The following is a 23,674-nucleotide window of genomic DNA, read 5'->3' as shown; positions in this document are numbered from 1 at the left end:
TTTTGTGTCTGTGAGAGTAACAATTCTCTGGCACTCAGTAACAATTCTGTCTGTCCCTGAGTAACAATTCTCTGGCACTCAGTAACAATTCTGTCTGTCCCTGAGTAACAATTCTCTGGCACTCAGTAACAATTCTGTCTGTCCCTGAGTAACAATTCTGTCTGTCCCTGAGAATGAATTCTGTGGCCCTGAGTAAGAATTCTCTGGCACTCAGTAACAATTCTGTCTGTCCCTGAGTAACAATTCTCTGGCACTCAGTAACAATTCTGTCTGTCCCTGAGTAAAAATTCTGTGGCCCTAATAACGTTTCTGTGGCCCTAAGTAACAATTCTCTGGCACTGAGTAACAATTCTGTCTGTCCCTGAGTATGAATTCTGTGGCCCTAACTAGCGTTTCTTTGTCCCTAAATAACGATTCTGTGGCCCTCATTAACAAGTCTGTGTCCCTGAGTAATGGTTCTCTGTCCCTAAGTAACTTCTCTCTGTCCCCAATTCTCGTTTCTGTGGCCCTAACTCTGTCCCTGTCCCTAGTACAGAGCGGTCTGCCTCTGTTCAATGACTGCAGGCAAATGAAGATTTCCAAAATGGCCGCTATATATACCTCGACCATTACACAGTGCTGGCTGGCTGGCTGCTGATTGGCTGATGCGATCACATGTCGTTGAGGAATGCATTATGGGGCAGCGCGCCTTGTCTGCGCGCCTTCCCCGACATCCCCGCTCCGTCGCCGCACATGTCAGCCGCCATTTTCGGAAAAATTTCGATTCGCGCGTCCGAATTAGGCTGTTTTTCGGATTCGGCACGAATCGAAATTTTTCCGAAATTCGACTCGAATTCCACTTCGGATACTTCGATTCGCTCATCTCTACTGAGGTGAACAGATGACTTCAGCTCTGCTACAGCCAATTGGAGGAAGCTTTTTTTTTTTAATTTGTAAAATACAAATACAAGTTTCCTGTGAACAGCTGAGCAGTGCTCAGCCCAACTTGTTTTTACACCGTGAGCACGATGAGAATTTCCCACCGTGCTGCACAAAACACAACACTGTATACTGTGTGTAGCTGAGACTACATACAGTTTACATAGCAATGACAGCCACTGCATGTTAGTGAAGAAATTAGTGATGCACAGATATTTTTTTTTCCTTTTTTTAAATTGGCAAGTACCGATACTTTGCGGTACGATTTGCATCCATACAAAATGAAACGGCGCAAATCACACTGCAAAGAATAGCATGGAATCTGAACAGGAATGCGATGCAATGACTGTCCAAATCTCATGCGGTTTCCCCACCGCTCTTGTGTGAACCCACACAGTCGGAGCTCACACAGTAGTGGTGCGGGAAACCGATCCCAAGCTGTCACACAAAAGAAACTTCACAGGTCTAGGGATTTGAAATTCCTGTTGCTTTCTCTCCTCTCCTCGCAGGGATGACAGTACGGGCTAGACAGCTTCTGACTGATCAGCACCATTGCAAAAAGAGGAGTGAAAGTCACAGACCTGTGAAGCAGCTTTTCGTTTTGTGACAGCATGCAATTGGCACAGGGAGGTTTCCCACATTGTTCCTGTGCGAATTCAGGCCATGACAAGCCAGGGTTCACATAGGAGCTGTGGGGAAACAGCATGCGATTTGGACAGGAATCGAACCGCATTCCTGTTCAAATTGCATGCTGTTCTTTGCAGTGCAATTTGTGTCCATTCGATTTGTATGGACGCAAATTGCACTACAAAATATTGGTTTCAGATATTTGGAGCATTTTCAGGAATAGAGTACTCATGAAAATACTCTGTATCGGCAACGATACCAATACCAATGCATCCCTAAAGGAAATAGTTTGTTTGAACCATCTTAGTCCAAACAAACTATTTAAAGTTCACGAAAACCTGGAGTTAGGCTTTAATGAAACACCAAAGTGAGAAAGTATGCAGCAAATGACTGAAAAGTCTAAACTCTAGTACTGAATGCTTGTTCCAAGTCAGTTACAACAAACCCAGGATTAACAGATGCTGGAGCCCAGGGCTTTGAAAACCCAGTTAGCTACAGCAGCTCCCACACAGTATCTCAGAAGTGAGTACACCCCTCACATTTTTGTAAATATTTTATTATATATCTTTTCATGTGACAACGCTGAAGAAATGACACTTTGCTACAATGTAATGTAGTGAGTGTACAGCTTGTATAACAGTGTAAATTTGCTGTCCCCTCAAAATAACTCAACACACAGCCATTAATGTCTAAACCACTGGCAACAAAAGTGAGTACACCCCTAAGTGAAAATGTGCAAATTGGGCCCAAAGTGTCAATATTTAGTGTGGCCACCATTATTTTCCAGCACTGCCTTAACCCTCTTGGGCATGGAGTTCACCAGAGCTTCACAGGTTGCCACTGGAGCCCTCTTCCACTCCTCCATGACGATATCTCGAAGCTAGTGGATGCTAGAGATCTTGCTCTCCTCCACCTTCCGTTTGAGGATGCCCCACAGATGCTCAATAGGGTTTAGGTCTGGAGACATGCATGGCCAGTTCATCACCTTTACCCTCATCTTCTTTAGCAAGGCAGTAGTCGTCTTGGAGGTGTGTTTGGGGTCGTTATGTTGGAATACTGCCCTGCGGCCCAGTCTCCAAAGGGAGGGGATCATGTTCTGCTTCAGTATGTCACACTACATGTTGGCATTCATGGTTTCCTCAATGAACTGTAGCTCCCCAGTGCCGACAACACTCATGCAGCCCAAGACCACTTGTCTTTGTACTCCTTACCCCAAACGGAAGGTGGAGGAGCGCAAGGTCTCTATCATCCACCAGCTTTGAGATGTCATCATGGAGGAGTGGAAGAGGACTCCAGTGGCAGCCTGTGAAGCTCTGGTGAACTCCATGCCCAAGAGGGTTAAGGCAGTGCTGGAAAATAATGGTGGCCACACTAAATATTGACACTTTGGGCCCAATTAGGACATTTTTACTTAGGGGTGTACTCACTTTTGTTGCCAGCGGTTTAGACATTAATGGCTGTGTGTTGAGTTATTTTGAGGGGACAGCAAATTTACAATGTTACACAAGCTGTACACTCACTACTTTACATTGGAGCAAAGTGTTATTTCTTCAGTGTTGTCACATGAAAAGTTACGCGACCCCCAGCACTTTTAGGCGATCTCTGAAAACTTCTCTCTTCAGGGAAGCCTATCCTGCCCTCTGCTAATAATGGAATCTTCTACTCTTCCAACCAGTCCATCCCCCACAGTTACTACCTTTTGTACCACTAGCCCCTCCCTCCTAGATTGTAAGGATTCCAAGGAGCAGGGCCCTCCTATCCCTCTTGTATTGAACTGTATTGTTGCTGTATTGTCTCTCCTTATATTGTAAAGCACTGAGCAAACTGTTGGCGCTATATAAATCCTGTATAATAATAATAAGATAAAACCACATATTTACAAAAATGTGAGGGGTGAACTCACTTCTGTGATATACTGTATGTCTAACCTAAGATGTCCCCTTTATTACAGTGTCAAGTTTTTGCAAGAATCATTGTACAGACAAATCATTGGTTGTAGGACTTTATTAAAATATTATAGAGAAATGATTAGGAGACAAAACTATCCTCTAACAAATCATTTTCTAAGTACTATAAGTGAAAAATTAAAGTATTTGCAGTCAGACAAATTAAAATAAAAAAGGGAAAAAAAAACAATGAAAATACAGAACACTTGTTTACAGACAGCTTTTCAATGTTTCACAGTTTTAGCTATCCAGCTGAAAAAGGCATATTGTTCATCGTCTACAAAAATATATTTCTGACACTCCGAGTAATTTATAAAAAGCTGGTCAGCTGTGCATAACCTGTAACAAACCAACACAAGATTGACCACAAAACACTGCACCTTTAGGACACAGGGTCACATCTCAGCTCAGTCCATGCGGGGTTAATACAAGATCACCCATTGCAGATGTAGGGCCACTGTACAGGGAGACATACGTTCTAATATCCTCTACATGCAGATTGGGACATCACCTATACAGGAAAATGAAACTAGTCAAGGCTCCAGGAAGGAGGAGGAGACTTTTTGAGGGGCTTTTTTTCACCCTCATAATCAATCCCATATCAGATGTGAAGTTCTGGGGAAAATAATGAAAAATAACAGAATCCCACATAAATAGGGAGAAACAAACCAATCAATTACTATAATGCAAGGAATTAAAGCTATTAGCCAAATATTAAATGCATGGCCTGTATTCACAGATTATCATGAGGGCCCTCTGCTTATCTACACAAGCTTTTTTTGCGGTAACCAGAATTTATGAACCCCTAGTCATCCACAAAAACCTTGAATGGGAGAAAAAGAAACCTGCTATGTGCATGTCATACTGAGACGCGCAAAGTCTTGCATTGAGCTGATTTATGAAGCTGGTTTTAAAACAGTATAAAAAAAGGCTCCTTTTAAAGGAGAGCGGATAAAATACATGTTATATCACAGGATTCACGAGGAGATTATTTTCTGTGTGCTGGGAGGCTGTCAGAAAAAACAAAAGAAAAAAAAAACCTTAAGACTTTGGTGAGTTGCTTCCCAGACATCCCAGTTAGAAATGATTACATCCGCACTACCAAACTGCACCAACCTTTTCCTCTAACTTGTACATATTGTGCTCTGCATTGTTTTAAGGGCCCAACTCTTCACTAATGAGTGAGATAGGGAATATAGAAGATTCCGGCTGCATACTAGTTTACTTTGCTTATAAGAGCTAAATGCTCATTTAGATTGAGCACACCTGCAAACACTTTAATGGACATCAGAAAATCTAAACATGATGACATCAGACTAACAAAATTTACATGTAGCTTGCTGAAATGTTTCAACCAAAAAGGAATGAAAAAAAAAAATAATAATAATAATGAACACACAGGAAACTGCCAGGCTAAAATCTGCAATCACCTTTCCTTCCTCCCACTTTTGCTAACACAGCTGGGTGGACATAAACCAAACCAATGAGATACAATGGTGTCAATGAAGAACAAGTGGATTTTATGATTACACTATACAATCACACTACAAGCCTAAATTATTTCAGGTGAAATTTGGAATAACAATTCCTAGTCCCAGTGAAGCCTTAGTCCCAGTAGTCCTATATGATAGGATCTGTGGTAAAAAAAAAAATAGAGCTTCTTTTTAAAGCCCAATTAAACTTTCAAATTAAAAACAGCTAAAATACATTCTAGATGCATCAAAACAAAGTATAACAATTTGTTTTCATTAGAAAGCAGCCACAGCCTGAGTAGAAAAGCCAGGCATCTGCGAGCATACTGAAAAGGAGGACCTTTGCTCGCTATATGGAAGCAGTGCTCTTTTGCCAAGGTCCCATATGCCCCCTACTGGGTCATATATTTAGATCTGCAAGCAACAAAGCTCGTGCTTCCATCTGATCGGGAGCTCTAGCTTTGATGCAGCAGGGGGGTATCAGACCACTGCACAGAGTCCACTGCTTCCACACCGACAGCAAGTGTCCTTTGCAGCATGCCGACAGGGGACAGGGCTTTTTAAAATAAGGATGTAGCTGCTTTCCAAAGACAACCAAGAATGCACTTTTTGTTTTAATGCGCCTAGAATGTATTTAAAGGATAAGTTCACCTTGTGTAACATGTTACGATCAGACCGGCCCCCACTCTGACAGCTAGCAGGGGATCTCCTCCACCACTAGCTGTCAATTTTAAAAATAAATAACTGTGTGGAGATCCGCCCACCTGGCCACATCACTCATTCACAGTACTCTGTAAATGACAGACTAAAAGTCCCAACAGTCTTAGCGGCTGTGTCAGCTTGTAGTCCTCAATGAACTTCCGCGGCGCTGTGGTAGTTCATTCATTCTTCCTGTCAAGAAGATATACTGACAGATCTGTAGGAGACCTGCATGGCACTTGTGATCTTCTGATCACTGGTGCAATGCTTTACAGGCTCCTGCAGACAAAAATAATAAAATGCACTTTTTTTTACATGCAAAAAATATGTGCATTTATTATTTTCTACTAAAAGGTGAACTTATCCTTTAAACTGAATGTTCAATTAGGCTTTAACAAAATGTGAATGTATATCTCAGGTTTAGGTCATCTACTAAGGGCCACTAGTATGAAAAGATAACTTATGGCAAACTATTATTTCTATTTGTCCAACATATGTACATATTTATGCAAAAAATGCCAATACAATCTTCTGAGTGGATAACTTAGGGAAAGCTTAGATTTTGTGTGAAAAATGAAAACAATGTGTGATAAATAGGAGAATATTCATATACTGGGCTGTCAATGAATGTATTACACAGTTAACGTTTTTTTTTCTACCTTTTTATAAAATAGTATGAAATTTAATATCAGATGGTCTAGAAGGCATCACTTACAATGATTAATTTTTTTTTTACCCTCATGCATATTACCATCAGAGTATCAGGTCAGGTATAGTTCTAAGATTACCAAGCTGCCAAGGCTTGACAGTTCCCATTACACTGATCATAACATATTGAAAGGCAAGCTTTTTTTTAATAAAAAAATCCAGAAAATACTGGAGGCACACAAGCAATTTTGTTTTTTCAATTATCTGGAAAATATAGACTGTGTACTAAGTACATAGGAACACAATTGACAATGTTTATTCAACACACAAATGTGTCTTCCATACAGGTTAATAATTTACAAAAAAAACAAACAAAAAATAAAAACACGTTTTATTTGAGTACTTGAATAGGAAAATCACTAAATATAATTTGATTGTTTTCTCATATATAACGTAAAAGGGATACCCACTGTCCTTGTTAAGTAAAAGGAACCACTACAGCTACCAATAATCAGGATTGACCCCACACACAGGCTCATTTTAAAATGCCAACGAAGAACAATAAGAATTATCTAAGTACATGCAGATGAGCAGAACAGTATATAAATCCATTAAAAAAAAATAATTAGAAAAAGGGGTGGGTTTTATAATTTTATGCTAGTTTTCTATCAATAAATACAACAAAACATACTGCAGTAAAATAGATTTAACAGCTTGCATCCAACTGCATAATAAATAAATTGGTCAGCATCTATAAGTCTGTAAAAGAATGGGGAATTTTACATATATGTGCATGATTCACAAAGCTTTTTTTATATAGAAGTTTTTTTTTTACAAATAAAATGTCTTGGTTCTGCAGCCTATCCCCATAGACCCACTGCACTGGTGCTGGCTTACAGTTCTTGGGTATAAATTGATAGAAACGTTGAACGGAAATAGTAGCAGGTTTCCAAAAAAAATTGTTCAGATGTTACTATGTAATATTAAAATTTGCATTGTAAATTATTTGCAATGGTGGCATGAGGTTAAAAAAAGGAAAAGTACTTTCTACAGAGCATTTCAGTTGGCTGAAATAATGTGACAGATAGTAAATCACCTGAAATTGCTAAATTGTTTACAGCAAATTAAATATAGTACATGATACAGATACTGAAAATCTTTGGCCCTAGTGGTCAACTAAGCCACAGAAAAGGGGATTCTGTGTTGTGGTACCTAGCATAACTCCAAAAATGCCTCTCCATATCTTGACTGCAGAAAAGAGGGCAAGGTGCAAGTGAGGTCTTCAAAAGCTATAACATATAAGATTATGGGACACACGGCAGCTGGGCCATTGGAAAGGCTTGTGTTTATAGGATGTTGTAAACATCATGCGCTTCTTATGATTTGAATCACAGCGAATGCAAAAGCAGCTAGGAGGTAAAAAGCAGGTCAAATGCACCTGTCAATGAACTCGAAATGATCTTACAAGATATCTAAAACTGAGCTCAAATGCAAGTGGAATACACCTGAAAGCACACTGCATTTGCCCATCAACAGAAGCCCTTATATCCAATTCTAAAAAGATACTGTACATTCTTACAGTTAGTCATTTCTGTAATTATTTCATGCCACTTTAGATCTGTAATAGTACTTGTTCTGTACTTTGAATTAAAGTGGAACATTAGCCAAATTTTTTTTCTTTTAAGCAGAGTGAGCAACAGAAAGAAACTGACAGTTTTTCATGTGCCCCCACTGGAACACACACAAACAAAAATCCTGTAATTCTACTGTATAACCTAACCCTATTTTTTTTGCAAAGAAGAATTTTAGATGAAGGCCATTATGAACCATCTATCTTGCACGAAGATAGTGTTAAAAGATTTGTACATCCACTAGGTAGAATGAGAAGCAGGCAGCTCAGTGACTGGCAATGCAGGAATGCTATAGGTGGGATGTAGTGATTATGAAATGATATACCAATGTCTTTGTTTTTCATTTACCTGTCAAAATAAAACTTTAGGCGTTTACACATTAGAGGTATTCTTTGGTGGTTTTCACAGCTTTACCTTACAGATTACCCAGATGTGTATTGATGAAATATGACTATCTGCAAGTACAAAAGCTCCATAACACACAAAGTGGATAGAAGTCTGCTGGAGAAACAAGCAAAGCACCTAGAAATCTACAGAATGAAGCTAGCACGACACAATTTTCTTCCAAATCATGGCCAAATCTAAGTCAAAAACAGACCCTCCCTTCTGTGGTCTCTGAAAAACAATGACAAGCACACTGTATGCAGATTTCATGGCAGATCAAAAGGTGCCATATCTATGTAACCAAGATTTCTGTTCAGTACGGTGAACGTTAAAACCTTAACAGGCGCTTATACATTTAAACAAACTATCAACATTTCATTAATTCCCCAGATTCCATAGGGTGGCAGGATAAACCATTTAAACACAGTTTTATAACTGATAGTTTATGTTCCAAACCACATTTCAACTTTATATGTGCTGGCAAGTTTAACACCAGTTCTGTTTTGTAAAAGTAGTTTAATATTTTAATTTAATTACATAAATCTGATAACACCTGCTTGCCTTCATGCTTTTGAAGTGTACATTGCTGGATAGGTTCAGACTAGTATTTTGGAAAGACTGAGGAGCCATTTGTGGCCCATGGACCAATGACTGGGGAACACCAATTTCGGTCACAACTTGCACATCTTTAAACACACACTTACAAATATACATGGAAAAATGTCACAGTTAATAAAAACTTAAAATAAATACATCTTATCTCTACCATTGAACCAAAAAAGAAAATTTCTATTTCATGGTCTTCCCTGCAGAAATGTTCACACACAAAAATCCTACTCACCAGGATCCATTCACGCTAGTCAGGTTTGTTGCATAAACACACAAGTTCATCTCAGGAACATGTTACATGTACCACCTGTATTTAGCGTGGAAAATGTAACAGGTTCCAGCTTCCTCCTCCTCTCCCCCCGATCCTCCCTCCCTATGATAGTGGGCAGTGGATCCTTTCCCTACGCCTGCTTTCAGAATTGGAAAAAAAAAAAACCAACACCGTGGCCATGCAGGGCGCCGCATACACGGCCATGTCATTTGTGAATGAACTTCAAGTACCATTGGCTGCCACAGCTGACAGCTTCAAGGGTGCTGGTGAGCGCTCTCATAGTTCTTTGATTTTTCCTGCCATTCAGTAACTGCCTGCCTAGATGAGGTACGTTCATACAGCTGTACTGAGTGTTAGCAGGATCCTGGCATTGCACCCATAATCTGCTGATTGCGGATGCAATGCCTTACAGGCTGCAAAGTTAAAATAATAAATAAATGCATATATTTTTTTACCTGCAAAAAGATGTGCATTTATTATTATTTTAGAAAAGATGAACTTAACCTTTAAGGCAGCCCAATGGTAAACAAGGGCCCTAAGGCTAGGGCTACAATGGAAATAAAGCTCTTTATTGTCAGTTACCTCATTGGCATTACATTGATTTCAGTGTGCTACAAATTAAAAGGAACTACTAACAAGCTTATTTAAAACCAAGAACAAATATAATATATTCTAGCTAGTTCTTAAAATATGGGGGCTGTATTGTTTTTCTTCATTCAGGCATTTTTTTTTGTCACCTGGCAACCCTACCATTAACACACTTCCAGGGCCTGAGGTGACAGCACTATAATGTATCTATGGTGGAACAGCATCATCACCCTAGGTCAGAAAGTCTGTTAGAACAACAAACATCCTCCCCTCTTCATATTATAGGGGGGAAGTGATATGTGGTCCTAACATATTTCCTTGGGACATGATCAACAGGTCTTTTTTGCAATTATCAAACAGATAAATCACTTTCAGCTGTATATTTACAAAACCCAAAAGAAGTAAAAGATGGGAATTCAATGTTAATGTTTAAATATACTTTTAATTTTTAGTTTGTCTGTGTAACCCAAGCCTAACAAAAGTCCTAAGTCATAGTACTGACAGTGGCACAGTTTGTTTCTCCAGCAGAACTCCCATCCCCACCTCTACAAAGCTAGATGAGTATGGACTAGAGGAAAAAGCTGCTACAACATCCATATAGCCAGTTATACAAAATAAAATAAATGCTTTGCACATTAACTCATTATTATCCTGCGACCAATGAAAATTTTAAGATGTACAATTAAAACAAAAAACCCTACATACACTGATGACATGCCATCTTCAGTGATGATTTTCTTAAAAAAAACAAAAAAAAAAAAATGCTTCTGCAGCTGTGAAATCATACCTCTACACAAAATATCCAGCATGAAAAATCCTGAACCAATGCTGTTGAACTCTCAGTACATCAAAAATATTTAATGGTGAAGAATAACTGAATGAATGCCCATGCTCAGCATTTTAAAAAAATCATAAGACTTTCAGCTGGTGTGCAATTAAAACACCAATTGCTATCCAGTTACTGTTTTCTTCTACACAGAGATGGTAACAAGGACTATTGGAACCCAATGTAGAAACTTAGCAAATCATTCAACTAATTTCACATAATTCCTTTTGCTGAAGAATAACCCTCTCATAAAAGATGATATAAACACTCTCCTGCCTTAGTCAACCCTTGAATAAAGGAGGAGAGCAAGACTATAAAAACTCATTACAGATCCTCCAGCACTGAGGGGGTTAACATGCAGACACCTACTACTAATAAAAAAATTTGGTGATGCCTCAGCTCCCTGAGACAACCGGGCATGTCTTGTACTAGAGGAAGCAGAAGAGATCAGCATACCCCAGCACACAGAAGCACAACCCACCCGTATCATATTTCACTTAAAACTTAATCAGTTAAAAAATAGATCTGTTGAAAGGCATTATCTAAAGGTTTCCAGACATTGGTAAGAACATTCTCCTTTCCGGTGTGAGGAGAGATGATACACCTCAGGGCTTGCAGCCTGATTCCATCAACCGGGTAAAGCTGCTGAAAAAACCTGGATTCCTGCCCTTGACCCCCATACTACACTGAGGGGGAAACAGAGCACAAATATGGGAGTGGTGGTTTAAAAAAAAAAAAAACAAAGAAAAACAAAAAGCATAACAAACAAAATAAAGGAGACCAAACTAGGCGCAGTATTGCTACTGGTCAGTAGGAATCTCTCTGTCTGGGTCAGGTTTGGTGGTCTGTCCAGGTGACGGAGTGTGAGAAACAGTGGGGATTAACGGGTGTGAGGCAGCCACCAGCCCTTCCACTGCAGCTGGGTGTCCTGGGGCAGCTACGCCAACAACTCCTGGGGGAAACCTGCAATGAAAATAGCAACAAAATATGATTCCCATGGATAAGAAAGAAGCTGCAACTATGCCAGTAGGAAATGCACACAAAACTAATTCTCAAAAATAGTCAATAGTAATGCCTTAGACTCATATCACACTAGCAACAACTTGCCAGTTTCAGGGTCATTAAGAGACCACAAATTTTCCTGTGATGTTGCTTCTTTGCTGGCTGGTCCAGGGAGATGTTTTGACACAGCCCCCTCACAAACAAGCAAGGGATCCACCAAGATGCCAGACCAGACACTGAATCTCAGTGCATTGCTGAGAGCTAAAGCTAGCCACTCCTGGCTCTTGTCCAGTCCAGTGAGCACTGGCGGGGCAGAGTAGAGATGACTGACCGGGAACTGAGCGATCAGCATTCATTTGACTGCCCAGTTCTCAGTGTTTCAAGTCGGTGGGGGATAGCTGCAGCATCAGACAGATGCTGCAGCATGGAGGTATGTACAACGGGTAAAATAAGTATTGAACACGTCACTATTTTTCTAGGTAAATATACTTCTAAAAGGTGCTATCGACATGAAAGTTTCACCACGTCGGTAACAACCCCTGCAATCCATACATACAAAGAAACCAGAACAAATAAGTTCAGAAATTAAGTTATGTGTAATAAAATGGAATGACACATGGAAAAAGGATTGCACACGCTACTGAAATTTATTAGTTCGTACAAAATCCTTTGTTAGTAATAACAGCTTCAAGATGCCTCCTGTATGGAGAAACTAGTCACATGCATTGCTCAGGTGGGATTTTGGCCCATTCTTCCACACAAAGAAATCGTCAAATCTTGAAGGTTCTGTGGGCCTCTTCTATGAACTCTGATCTTTAGTTCTTTCCATAGATTTTCTATTGGATTCAAGTAAGGCAATTGGCTGCGCCATTCTAGCAGCTTTATTTTCTTTGAAGCCAATTGAGTGTTTCCTTGGCTTTGTGTTTGGGATCATTGTCTTGCTGAAATGCCCACCCTCGTTTCATCTTCATCATCCTGGTAGATGGCTGCAGATTTTTATCAAGAATGTCTCGATACATTTTTCGATTCATCCGGACCTCAACAGGATAACGTTTTCCAGTACCGTATGCTGATAAACAGCCCCACACCATGATGTTCCCACCTCCAAACTTCACTGTTGGTATGGTGTTTTTGGAGTGATGTACATGCCATTTGACCTCCAAACATGGTGTGTATTATGGCATCCAAAGAGTTCAATCTGACCAAACTATATTCTTCCAGTATTCAGCATTTCTTGTCTAAATGTTGTGCAGCAAACGTTAAACAAGCTTCAACATGCTTTTCCTTCAGCAATGGAGTCTTGCGTGGTCAACATGCATACAGGCCATGGCGGTTGAATGCATTACTTATTTTCTTTGAAACAACTGTACCTGCCAATTCCAGGTCTTTCTGAAGCTCTCCACAAGTGGTCACTGGCTCTTAGACAACTCTTCTGATAAAGCTTTTCGTTCCTCTGTTGGAAATCTTGCTCACTGGATCATTCAGAATTTAGAAATCCTTCTGTAACCAATGCTATTAGTATGTTTTGCAGCAATAAGGTTGCGAAGGTCTTGCGAGAGCTCTTTGCTTTTACCCACCATGAGATGTTTCTTGTGTGACACCTTGGTAATGAGACATTTTAATAGGCCATCAGTTGTTACTAAACCAGCTGATATTAATTTGCACTGGCAAGGGGAAGGATTGCATTCTAATTACCGATAGATTCAGCTGGTGTCTTGGCTTTCCATGCCTTTTTGCACCTCCCTTTCTTCATGTGTTCAATACTTTTGTGTCATTACATTTTACATAACCTAATTTCTGAACTTGTTTTGGTTTCTTTGTATGTATGGATGGCATAGGTTGTTACCGACATGTGGTGAAAATGTCATTTCAAAAGCACCTTTAGAAACATATTTACCTAGAAAAATGGTGATGACACTGGCACATGCACTCTGAAGGGACAGCATATCATGCCAGACCTTCATGCCGTAGCTGAATGCTCCCGCGAGTATGGGTGAGAGTGACGTCATCACGGCACCCGGCCCATTCATACAGCTGGATCCCTCGAACGCAGAAGGAAGACCAGGTAAAGATGGCAGCGCCGGGGATCTGTGACAATGCTGCGCTGGAGAGCTCCGTGTAAAGGTAAGTCTGTCATAACGTACTGCATACTAGTACATTATAACCTAAACGTGCAGAGGCACTTTTTTTTGTCTCGCAGATTACTACCACTTTTAAGCAAAATTATTATTATTGTTGCTCACACAACGTTCAATTGACCCAGTTTCTTAAATTCATCATATGCCGGTAACCTGAAGAAAACTTCATATAAAAACTATAGCTCACCACACAGTCTGAATGTACAATCTGCTTTAGATCTACCATCAACTAAGTAGTTCTTTAAGAAAGCCATTATACTAAATAGTTTTGGTAAATCTAAAGTTGATTGCACAGAGATTATACAGTCAGATTGTAACAAATGGTGACCCTAAGATATGTATATAAAATTGGTTTAAGAAAAATGAATCCATAATAACATATGCACAATTGAAACTTGCATGTTTTATTTATTATTAAAACACAGAGATAGCGACTGTCATGAATATTTCTATACAACTACTTGAACTCCACTTACCTATATCCTGCAGCCCCATTAAGCTCTGGATGAACAGTCTCCATTCCTGACCACTGTGCAGCTGCCAACAAATACTCCTTATTTACACAATTTCTCAAGCAATCTGGAATTGGACCTGTAAAAAAAGAAAACCAAAGCCCATATTCAAGTTCAAGGGCAATACAGCACAAGAAGTATTAAACAATGATGCCTACTTTATAACACAAATATGTTTTCTTTTTATACATACCTGCAATGGCTCTACGAACTTCTTTAGCTGCCTCTTCTCTTGCTTCAATTGAAGCATGCTCACTGTACCAAGCAGTATGTGGGGTACAAATCAAATTTGGGGCATCTTTCAACGGTCCCTGAGAAAAGCTAAAGGTGGATGTTGAGTTAGAATAGTAATGCTTTGCCACTGTTTATCAGAGTGAAACATTAAACATATCAGCTTAGAAAACAAAAAATGCACACCTGAAAGGTTCAGACTCATGGACATCCAAAGCAGCACCACGGATCCGGCCATCTTTTAAAGCCTGGGCTAGCGCTTTCTCATCCACAAGTCCTCCACGAGCTGTGTTTACCAAGAAGCAACCCTGCCTAATCTGCATAAAAATGTACAAAAAAAGCAAATGTAAGAAAAAAAAAAACCGCAACAAAATGATTGAGCTGTGTTTACCAAGAAGCAACCCTGCCTAATCTGCATAAAAATGTACAAAAAAAGCAAATGTAAGAAAAAAAAAAAAAAAAACGCAACAAAATGATTGAGCAAGCAGAGAAATCCATATGAATTTTTATTGTGAGGACCTTAAAATAGCATTAAAATATTAAAAAGATTCAAGGGAATATTTTGCAAACATTAAATTATATCAGTATATCTATAACCAAACACTTTGAAAACAACTGCCGAACTAAAATACTAAAGTACTGTGATGGCCTTTAAAATTAATGCAGTGTAAAGGGTTAACCTCCATTGTCTACACTGGCCACCAAGAGTGATCAAAAACGGTCTTCTGAATGAATGAACATTTAAAAGTTTTTGTGTGCGTGCGAGTAGTACTTCAAAAAGGGATTTTAGATTAGAAAGGATTTATATTCCGTAATTTCACCAACAAAAAAAGGGGCTTCTCGCAGAAAGCAAAGCTTGAACAAGATGTCAAGATTACCAGACTAAACCACTAGGACAAAAACACAGTAACTGAGAACAGCAAATACGATTTAGTCTTCCACTGTTCTTACTTGGGTTATTTTGAAAAATGAATGGTTGCAATGAGTTAGTGCACTTTTACTTTGTAATGTGTAACTGCCCAAGACTTCATGTCTTGCCGTAATCCCCATAATACACTGAAAAGACAATTCTGTACTGCGGTTTTCACTGAAAACAAGCCTCAAGGAATATACTTGTATTATATCATAACACAGACAAAAAAAGTAACAAGTTGGCTCCTGTTCAACTGAAATTTGCTCTTAACCGTTTTCCTTACTGCCTTTATTTTATTATATTACTCCTATTTGATATACTTATGTCTACAGGTTGCACCATAAAATTTCTCCATTTTAAGATAATGTAGGGTTTCATTAGATGATGATAATTCATGGGCGATTCTGAACTTGGTAATTGCTTCAATGGTTTACAAAATGTAGACGTTAACGGCAGGACGTCCAGTAGCCATGGGATAAATACGACTGTAAAAAAAGAAACTGTTTAAATCTGACATGTTTTGCAGCTTTTCTATTCAAGAGAAACCACTGCACCAGTTTTGTAATTCTGAAATCTCCATAATCTTGCAAGATTGTTTGCAAATTATGCTAATCTCTTAAATGTCACATATTTCAAAAAGTGTTCATTTCTCAAGCATAAACAAAAACCTTAAAAAGATGCTCTGAAAACAAAAAAGGTAGCATACCTGTTTTATGGTGAAATCATTAATGAGGTGATGGTTGTGCTCATTCAGACTGCAGTGAAGTGTAATGCAGTCACTGTGCATTAGCAGTTCCTGAAGAGTTCCCATTCTCTGCAGGCCTAGAGAACGCTCAACTCCATCCGGAAGATAGGGATCATAAAATATGACAGTAAATCCAAATGCTTTTGCCCGCAGAGCAACAGCTTGTCCAACCCGACCTACAAACCAATAGGCCATAAAAAGTCATTATTTATAACAAATGTCCCACTTTACAAATCGAAATAATAGAACATTTAAATACTAATGATTATACTAATCAATTAGATGGTTATTAATGTTTAGTCTATGTTTGTATTATGCTGAGGTTTACCAAGTCCAATGATGCCTAAAGTCTCCCCACGAATTCTGGCAGCCCCACCAGCAACCTCTCTAATTTGTTCCACACTGGCTGCTCGGTTCCCCTCCCTCATAGCTTGGTGCAGCCATGTGACCCTTCGGTATAGGTTCAGAATGTGGCAGAGTGTTGAATCAGCTGTCTCTTCTACTGAGGATGAGGGAACATTGCAAACTGCAATCCCTAATATAAGGGGAAAAAAAAAAAAATGACATAATCAGTATCATTAGTCTTCTACAACTATACAAGAAAAAACCCAAATACTTCCAATTTACCTAATTCAGCTGCAGATTTTATATCAATATTATCATAACCGCTGCCAATCCTTATGATGATACGAAGCGCCTTGAATTTCTCCAAGTCTTCTCGAGATAGGGAAATTGTGTGATACATAAGGGCTCCCACAGCTTCACTTAATACCTATAGCAAAATAATGTGTGGCGGAGAAAACACTGGTTACAGAAAACAAAACTTCAAAGCATGGATAATTACATTAGTGTTATTACCCTAGTGGCGAGTCTCATTTAGCCAGCATAAATAGTTATTGCGACGTGGGCTACGATTTAAATGCTCTGTAGTAAAGAACAGTAAAACTACTGAAGTCACAGTAGATACAGCCTACTAGCTGGTAACACAAGTAAAGCTGGTAATACAACTTTGTTCAAGAGAATTTTTCCATTCTGCTCCTTCAAATTGTTCATCACTATGGTCAAAAACAAACAAAATTCTAAGTGTGAATGTGGTTCTCTTGGGGAGAATTGTTATTAAAGTGCTATAAATGGTTAGGGCAAGATATTGTAAATGTACTGCACACAGAAAGTCCTAGAAAAAAAAACATTTGGACTGGATTTAAAAACACAGGTCTAAATTCGTCACTCCTCTGTAGAGCGATCTGCTTTTGGAGGCAACTGACAGGCAGTGAGGAGGTATTGTGATGCCTCCTCACTGCCTGTTTTAACTCCGATTTTGACAAATAAAAAATGCACCCCAATTGCATGCTTTGCACGCAGTTGAGGGGCATTTGCGGTACTTCCCTGTTCGGCAGGCTTCTCAACCGCCGGTCACTTGTTGGATAGATTTTGCCACAGACGCAAAGCATATGTAAACACCTTACTTTGGTCAGCTGCCATTTACAGGCTAACGGAGCTTAACCCCTTCACGCCGATGTAACACAAATATGCGGCCTCACAGAACTAGGCTTTTTTCAGTGAGGCTGCATATTTGCATACCTGTCTTTGTGCTCCCTCTATGAATGAAGATACAATGTATCTCTCTCCTTGCAAAGAGGGGGGAAAAAAAACCTGTTAAAAAAAAAAAAATTATATATATATTAAAAAATAAAATAAAAATAAAGAAAAAATACCTAGATCAAGGTTTGATCTAGTTCAGTGCCAGGGTAAGTGTTTGGGTCAAGGTCAGAATTTTTTTTTTTTTTTTAATTGGTGTCAGTGTGTTTTAGGTGAAAGAAAAAAAAAAATGCGCACTATTGTTTCTGGGCTGTATTGTGGGTACAAACAACAAACATACACATATATGGCATCACTGCGATTGTCAAGAGCTGGAAAATTTATATTGGGTTGTTCTTTGGTGGTATCTTATGGTAAAAACAAGAAACACAACTAAATTAAAAAAAAAAAACATATATATATATATATATATATATATATATATATATATATATATATATATTTTTTTTTTTTTTTTTTTACTATTTTGGGTCAGTTTTCATTTGATAATGAAAAGAAAAGAAATAAATAAAAAAATCAGGGAGATATCCATTACCATTTACCACCAGATGAAAGCCCAATTTGTCCTGAAAAAAAAAACGCGGTATAATCCACCTGGATGTACAAAGTAGTTGTGATGATATGTATGGTTTTACTAACACATGTCAATGTTGCAAAATTGTGCTTAGCCGTTAAGATTTGTTTTATCCTTAGGCGTGAAGGGGTTAACCATGCATTTTATATTTCAATATATTTATTAAGAATTTTTAGAAACATTATACAGAAAGACAGGAAATGCAACACACCAACATGATGAGTTGTAGAACATCAAGCAATGAAGCAGTATATTCAAGTACAATGTGTGGCAACACTTCAACAAAATCGACCAATAATGCATAATGAGAGGAATACACTGGTAGCACATTCAGATTTTGATCGATTATGAGCAAATTGCACCATAAACAAAGTGGTACACATATCATTAAAATAGTAGACAAAGAGAGAACGAAAAGTGAGGAAAGAACTGAGGAAGAAAAGTAAAGAATAAAACCCTGAAAAGAAATAGAGAGGGCCAGCCAAGAGTCTGTTAAGTAACAGAAATATACCGAATCCATGGGTCCCAAGTGCTCTCAAATTTAGAAGTATTGTTATTAAGTATACTAGTAAGTTTATCATTAATCATAATCTAATTAAGTTTCTGTTTGACTAAGTCCAGCGAGATTGCTGACCGTTTCCAATGTTTGTCTATCGTAACTCTCGCCACCAACAGGATATAAAGTATCAATTTAACCGATTTATTAGGAATATCAGTTTGCAATAAATGAAATAGAGCTATTTCAGGGGATCTACGAATATTAACCCCTATTACAGAGTAAAGGAAATTAAATAAACAGATCCAAAACCTAGTCACCACAGGGCATTTCCACCATATGTGGAGCATAGTACCCTCCTGTCCACAATCTCAAAAACAGATGGGTGACACAGAAGGGTAAATTTTAGCAAGACGTGTAGGGACCAAATACCACCGAAGAAGCGTTTTGTAGTTAGATTCAATGATTGTAGTGTTAATTGAGATTTTAGATAAAGCATCAGCCGTATTCCGTATTCTCCGGAGTGTCTAACTCCGGAGAAATATTTAAATCCATTTCCCAGTGCATCATATAAGAGAGCTTAATATTTGGATCAACAAGGGAAGCATATATATTAGATAGACTACCTTTCACCATCCCCGTAGCCCCACAGAAGACCTCGAGAGAGGTGAGCGTACAGGGTTCCGTCAGTAATTTAAGCTTGCTAGTGATAAAAAACATGATTTGATTATAGTGAAACAATTCTCTAGAAGGCAGGTGGCATTTTGCCTGAAAATATTGGAAAGAATATGGAAGATGTCCTTCTAAATAATCCCCGATACGCAAAAAGCCCTTATTGATCCACCAGTGAAACACAGATGGTATTAAACCAGGATTACAAAAGACTGGGGCCAGAGGGGTATGTAGGGAAAATTTAGATTGTAAGCTCCACGAGCAGGGCCCTCCTATTCCTTCTGTACTGAAATGTATTGTAATTGTACTGTCTCCCTTATATTGTAAAGCACTGCGCAAACTGTTGGTGCTATATAAATCCTGTATAATAATAATAATAACAACAAAGGCTTGCAGGCCTGCCATCTTTCCCAGATCGTTAAAGAATATGATAATGTAGGGCAGAGGATAAGAAGACGCAACCGACTGGAAAGCCACATAAGGGAGCCAACAGCATACGGATAACAAGATAGGGCCTCAATGCCACCCCATTGAGGTACATAGCCCCTAGCTGTAGTGTAAGAGAGCTGCGCTGAGCCGCATGAAAATAAGTCATAAGATTGGGAAGTCCCATACCGCCATGCTTTTTATGAGAAAATAAATTTGAATTATTGATCTGAGGACATTTGCCTCCCATATAAATCTAGACAGAGCAGATTGTAAGAGTAAGATTTCCCGTCTGGGGACCGCAACCGGCAAATTCCGACAATAATATAGCAGTCTTGGCAGAAACGTCATTTTAACGGAATTGATTCTACCAAACCAGGATAAAAGGGAGATCTGCAAAATTATGTAAATCGGTCTTGAGTCGTTTAAAAAGAGGATAGTTAGCACGATATAGCGTTGAAATAGAGCTCGTGAGATGGATCCCCAAATAGGGAAGAGAGCGAGGGGCCCACTGAAAACTGAAGTTGTCCTGAAGATATTGAACTTCCTATGTGGGTAAAGAAATATTTAAAGCAGTTGTTTTAGAGGAATTCAAAGTAAGACCTGAGGCCATAGAAAATCGGTGAAGTAAATTGAGCAGACTAGGTAAAGACACTCAAGGAGCAAACACATATATAAAAGGACATCATCAGCAAATAAGGCACATTTATGATCTTGTTGGCCACAGTAGATACCAGAGATAGCAGGGTCAAAACGAATAGCTATAGCAAGTGGTTCCATTGCGAATGCAAAAAGTAAAGGGGAAAGGGGGCAACCCTGTCTAGTACCTCTCCCAATAGACAGAGGAGCTGATTTATATCCACGAATAGAGACCTGGGCTTAGGGATTACAATACAGAGCCCGCAATAGAGTCAAAAAGGAAGAGCCGAACCCAAATGCACCTAACAACTGAAATAGTTAGCCATGCATTTTAACTGCCCCCCAACCACACGTCTAAACTTAGCCTTATTGGACTTATTCATGAAGCAGTACCTACAGCTTTAAAATCGGTGGTAAAATACAGAATATCGGTTTTCAAAATAATTTTTTGTAATTCACTAACAAATGCTCGTAAAATAAGGAATGGCATACTTCATCAAGATCTGAGGCATTTATCTCATGAAACCAATCTGTATTTTATTGCATGACATCATGTCCACTGGGATGGATACAGCAGAGGAGGGTTGGAACACCTGTCAGTTCTTATTGATGTCTGTGCTCCTGTTAAAAAGAGTCACTCTTTTCTATTTCTGTTTCTCATCATTGAAAGTGAAAGGTAAAAAAAATCCCACATTTTGGGTTGACACTGGAATACTAACGGAGGGAAAATTTTCCCCATGAGAAACAGATTACAAAAAACAAAAAAACAAAAACGGATAGGAGGTTCTAACCCTCCCTTACTCTATCCAAAATGGAAAAAAAAAAAGTTTTTCCTTTAGTTACAATTTAAAATAGTTTATGCTGTGATATTTGGCAAATTCATTACTATATCTTTGGTCTGTTTTGTCTTGCTAAAGTATAGCCACTGGGGGAGATTTACGAAAACTGGAGTCAGAGAGAATCTGGTGAAGCTGTTCCTAGTAACCAGCTTCTAAATTCAGCTAGTTCAATGAAACTTTGACAATAACACCTAGTAGCTGGTTACTATGCACAGCTGCACCAGATTCTCTGTACTTCAGTTTTAAGTTGCACCCAATGATTGGCAATGGAACCACTCTAATTGGTGCAACTTTGATGAAGCCAGAGTTGCATAGATTTGAAAAGTAGTTCCTGCACAATATTTGGCAATTTCAGGTGCGCCTTGCATAGACAGCTGTGCATGAAGTCACACAGATGTCTTATAAGTCACACCTGAAGTCGCAGACATCTGACTTTGAAATGCGACTTCAAGTGAAGTAGCACAATTTCAAAGTCCTATTCAATGTGAACCCAGGCTTAGTAAATCTCCCCTAATGTCATTCTCTGATGTTCTTCAAAGTCTCACTCTGGTACCCATCTGCCAAACCTTCAAATTGATAACACCCCTCTCCTAACAGATCAAGTTCCACACCTTTGTAAGAATACTTGTCTATTCCTAATCCGACTCAGTCTTGCGAAAATTCTCACCAAAGAGATCTCTAAAGAGATTTGTGAAAAATTAAAGTAATCCCACTACATATGTTCTAACAAGGGATTCGACCATTTTGATGTGCATGTACATTGTGTTATATCTAAAGTGATTGGGAGGCTTATGCAGCAAATTATGTATATGCTTGTATATACACAAAAAAATCTGAAAATCTGGTGAAATGACAGAAGAAAAGAAATATATTTCACTAAATATAACATTTCTGTGTTTTTATCCATATTTTGACTTCTATGTATTACTGTTGAGACTACTACTCCAAAATTATATTCCTTCAATATTGCATACCTGGACCACTACTTATTTAACGTGCATATATTTATTTCCTTTAGAGAACTGACTTTAATGCTGTCTTATGCAGTATTTACAAAGCGTTTATGTTTTTCAAGGTAACTACTGCATCAGCATCGCATGTGAGATTTGGTGAAAATGTGTCATATCATCTAAATGCGGTATTTAGGTGATATGACAATATGCTTTGGTGAATGAAGCCCAATGTGTCCTAATTTTAACAGCAAGGCACAAAAACCAGTGAAACCAGAAAAGTTTTTATTTCATCAGTAAAAAAAAAAAAAAAAACCTGAAATAAAGAAGGAAAAAACCATTACCTTCTCATGAATTTCTTGTGTAGATTGAGCATCACAGAATGCCACTGTAGCAACATCCTTTAATATAGGCATTTCAACTGTGCAGTCTCTTCCATCCAAAAGAGCCACTAAAGGACGGACTGGCATAGGACCATTAAGGATTGGTGGTCGGATACCTACAAAAGGCAATAGTGAACATTAAAAATATGTTGACAAGGTCTTGATTTTTTTCAATCAACTTAGTTAGTATATACCTTGTTCAAAATATTGTTTGGTCTAATTAACAAAAAGGTTGTTAAGTTACCATAAAATCCTTTTCAGTACATAAAGAAAAACTATAGATACCAGGGTATAGTCTCTTTCCCTAAGTGGCAGAGAAAAAAAAAAAATGGATGACCCCTCCATTATAGAGGCAATGGCTGCTCTTCAAATACACTTGCAAAGACAGGAGAAAATGATGGAAGAGCTTGAAGAGTAAGTCTACTTTTGCTGACAAGAAAACATTCCCCTCAGGGTGATCTATGTACATTGCAAGGATTTTAACAAACTTTGTTGCAGATTCCTACCTTTTGTTATTCTGAACATTTAGCCGTTTTTCTGTGTCCATGTGCAGAGTGAATCTGTATTGGAGTGGCTTAATAATAATCAATCAGCTGCTGCACCTGCAGGGCTCTAATGAGGAAAACCACAGGGTCTGCATCCTGTAAGATGCGATTTCACTTTGGGAGTATCTCACTTAAAATGACATTTTTGCTGCAGGGGATGACAAAAATCTGACTTGTATCTTAGTGTGGACTTCTGGGAAATCAGTAAGCCAATCACACAAGCAGGAAATTACATTTCTGGAGGTTCTGTACAGCATCTGCGTTCAAAATGCCTCCAGGTAGCCATATTACATTGCATTTTAGAGAAAATTACAGAGCTGCAGATTGAAAAGGAAAGGTCATTTTTAATAATATTCAATTACAATACAACTTGTGCTGCAATTGTATAAAC

General features: G+C 38.6%; 1 protein-coding gene across 2 annotated transcripts in view; it reads right to left on the bottom strand.

Moving 5' to 3' along the window:
* Positions 1–3,534: 3,534 nt before the first annotated feature.
* LOC149471197 (C-terminal-binding protein 2) overlaps positions 3,535–23,674 on the bottom strand; it is a 39,482-nt gene continuing 19,342 nt past the window's right edge. For both annotated transcript variants that reach the window (XM_089694052.1, XM_089694047.1), the window contains exons 3-10: positions 22,700–22,854; positions 16,788–16,932; positions 16,489–16,695; positions 16,122–16,336; positions 14,689–14,819; positions 14,465–14,592; positions 14,236–14,350; positions 3,535–11,582 (exon numbers count right to left, since the gene is read on the bottom strand). In XM_089694052.1, the coding sequence (XP_089550178.1) occupies positions 11,420–11,582; positions 14,236–14,350; positions 14,465–14,592; positions 14,689–14,819; positions 16,122–16,336; positions 16,489–16,695; positions 16,788–16,932; positions 22,700–22,854 (1,259 nt within the window). In that variant the 3' untranslated portion in view covers positions 3,535–11,419. The remainder of the gene's footprint in view (positions 11,583–14,235; positions 14,351–14,464; positions 14,593–14,688; positions 14,820–16,121; positions 16,337–16,488; positions 16,696–16,787; positions 16,933–22,699; positions 22,855–23,674) is intronic.

This window comes from Staurois parvus, unplaced genomic scaffold, assembly GCF_062004578.1.
Source record: "Staurois parvus isolate SC_StPar_1 unplaced genomic scaffold, SC_StPar_1.0 ptg000025l, whole genome shotgun sequence".
Lineage (NCBI taxonomy): Eukaryota > Metazoa > Chordata > Amphibia > Anura > Ranidae > Staurois > Staurois parvus.
Note: the sequence above shows the minus strand (reverse complement) of the source record. Positions and strands in the feature narration are given on the sequence as shown.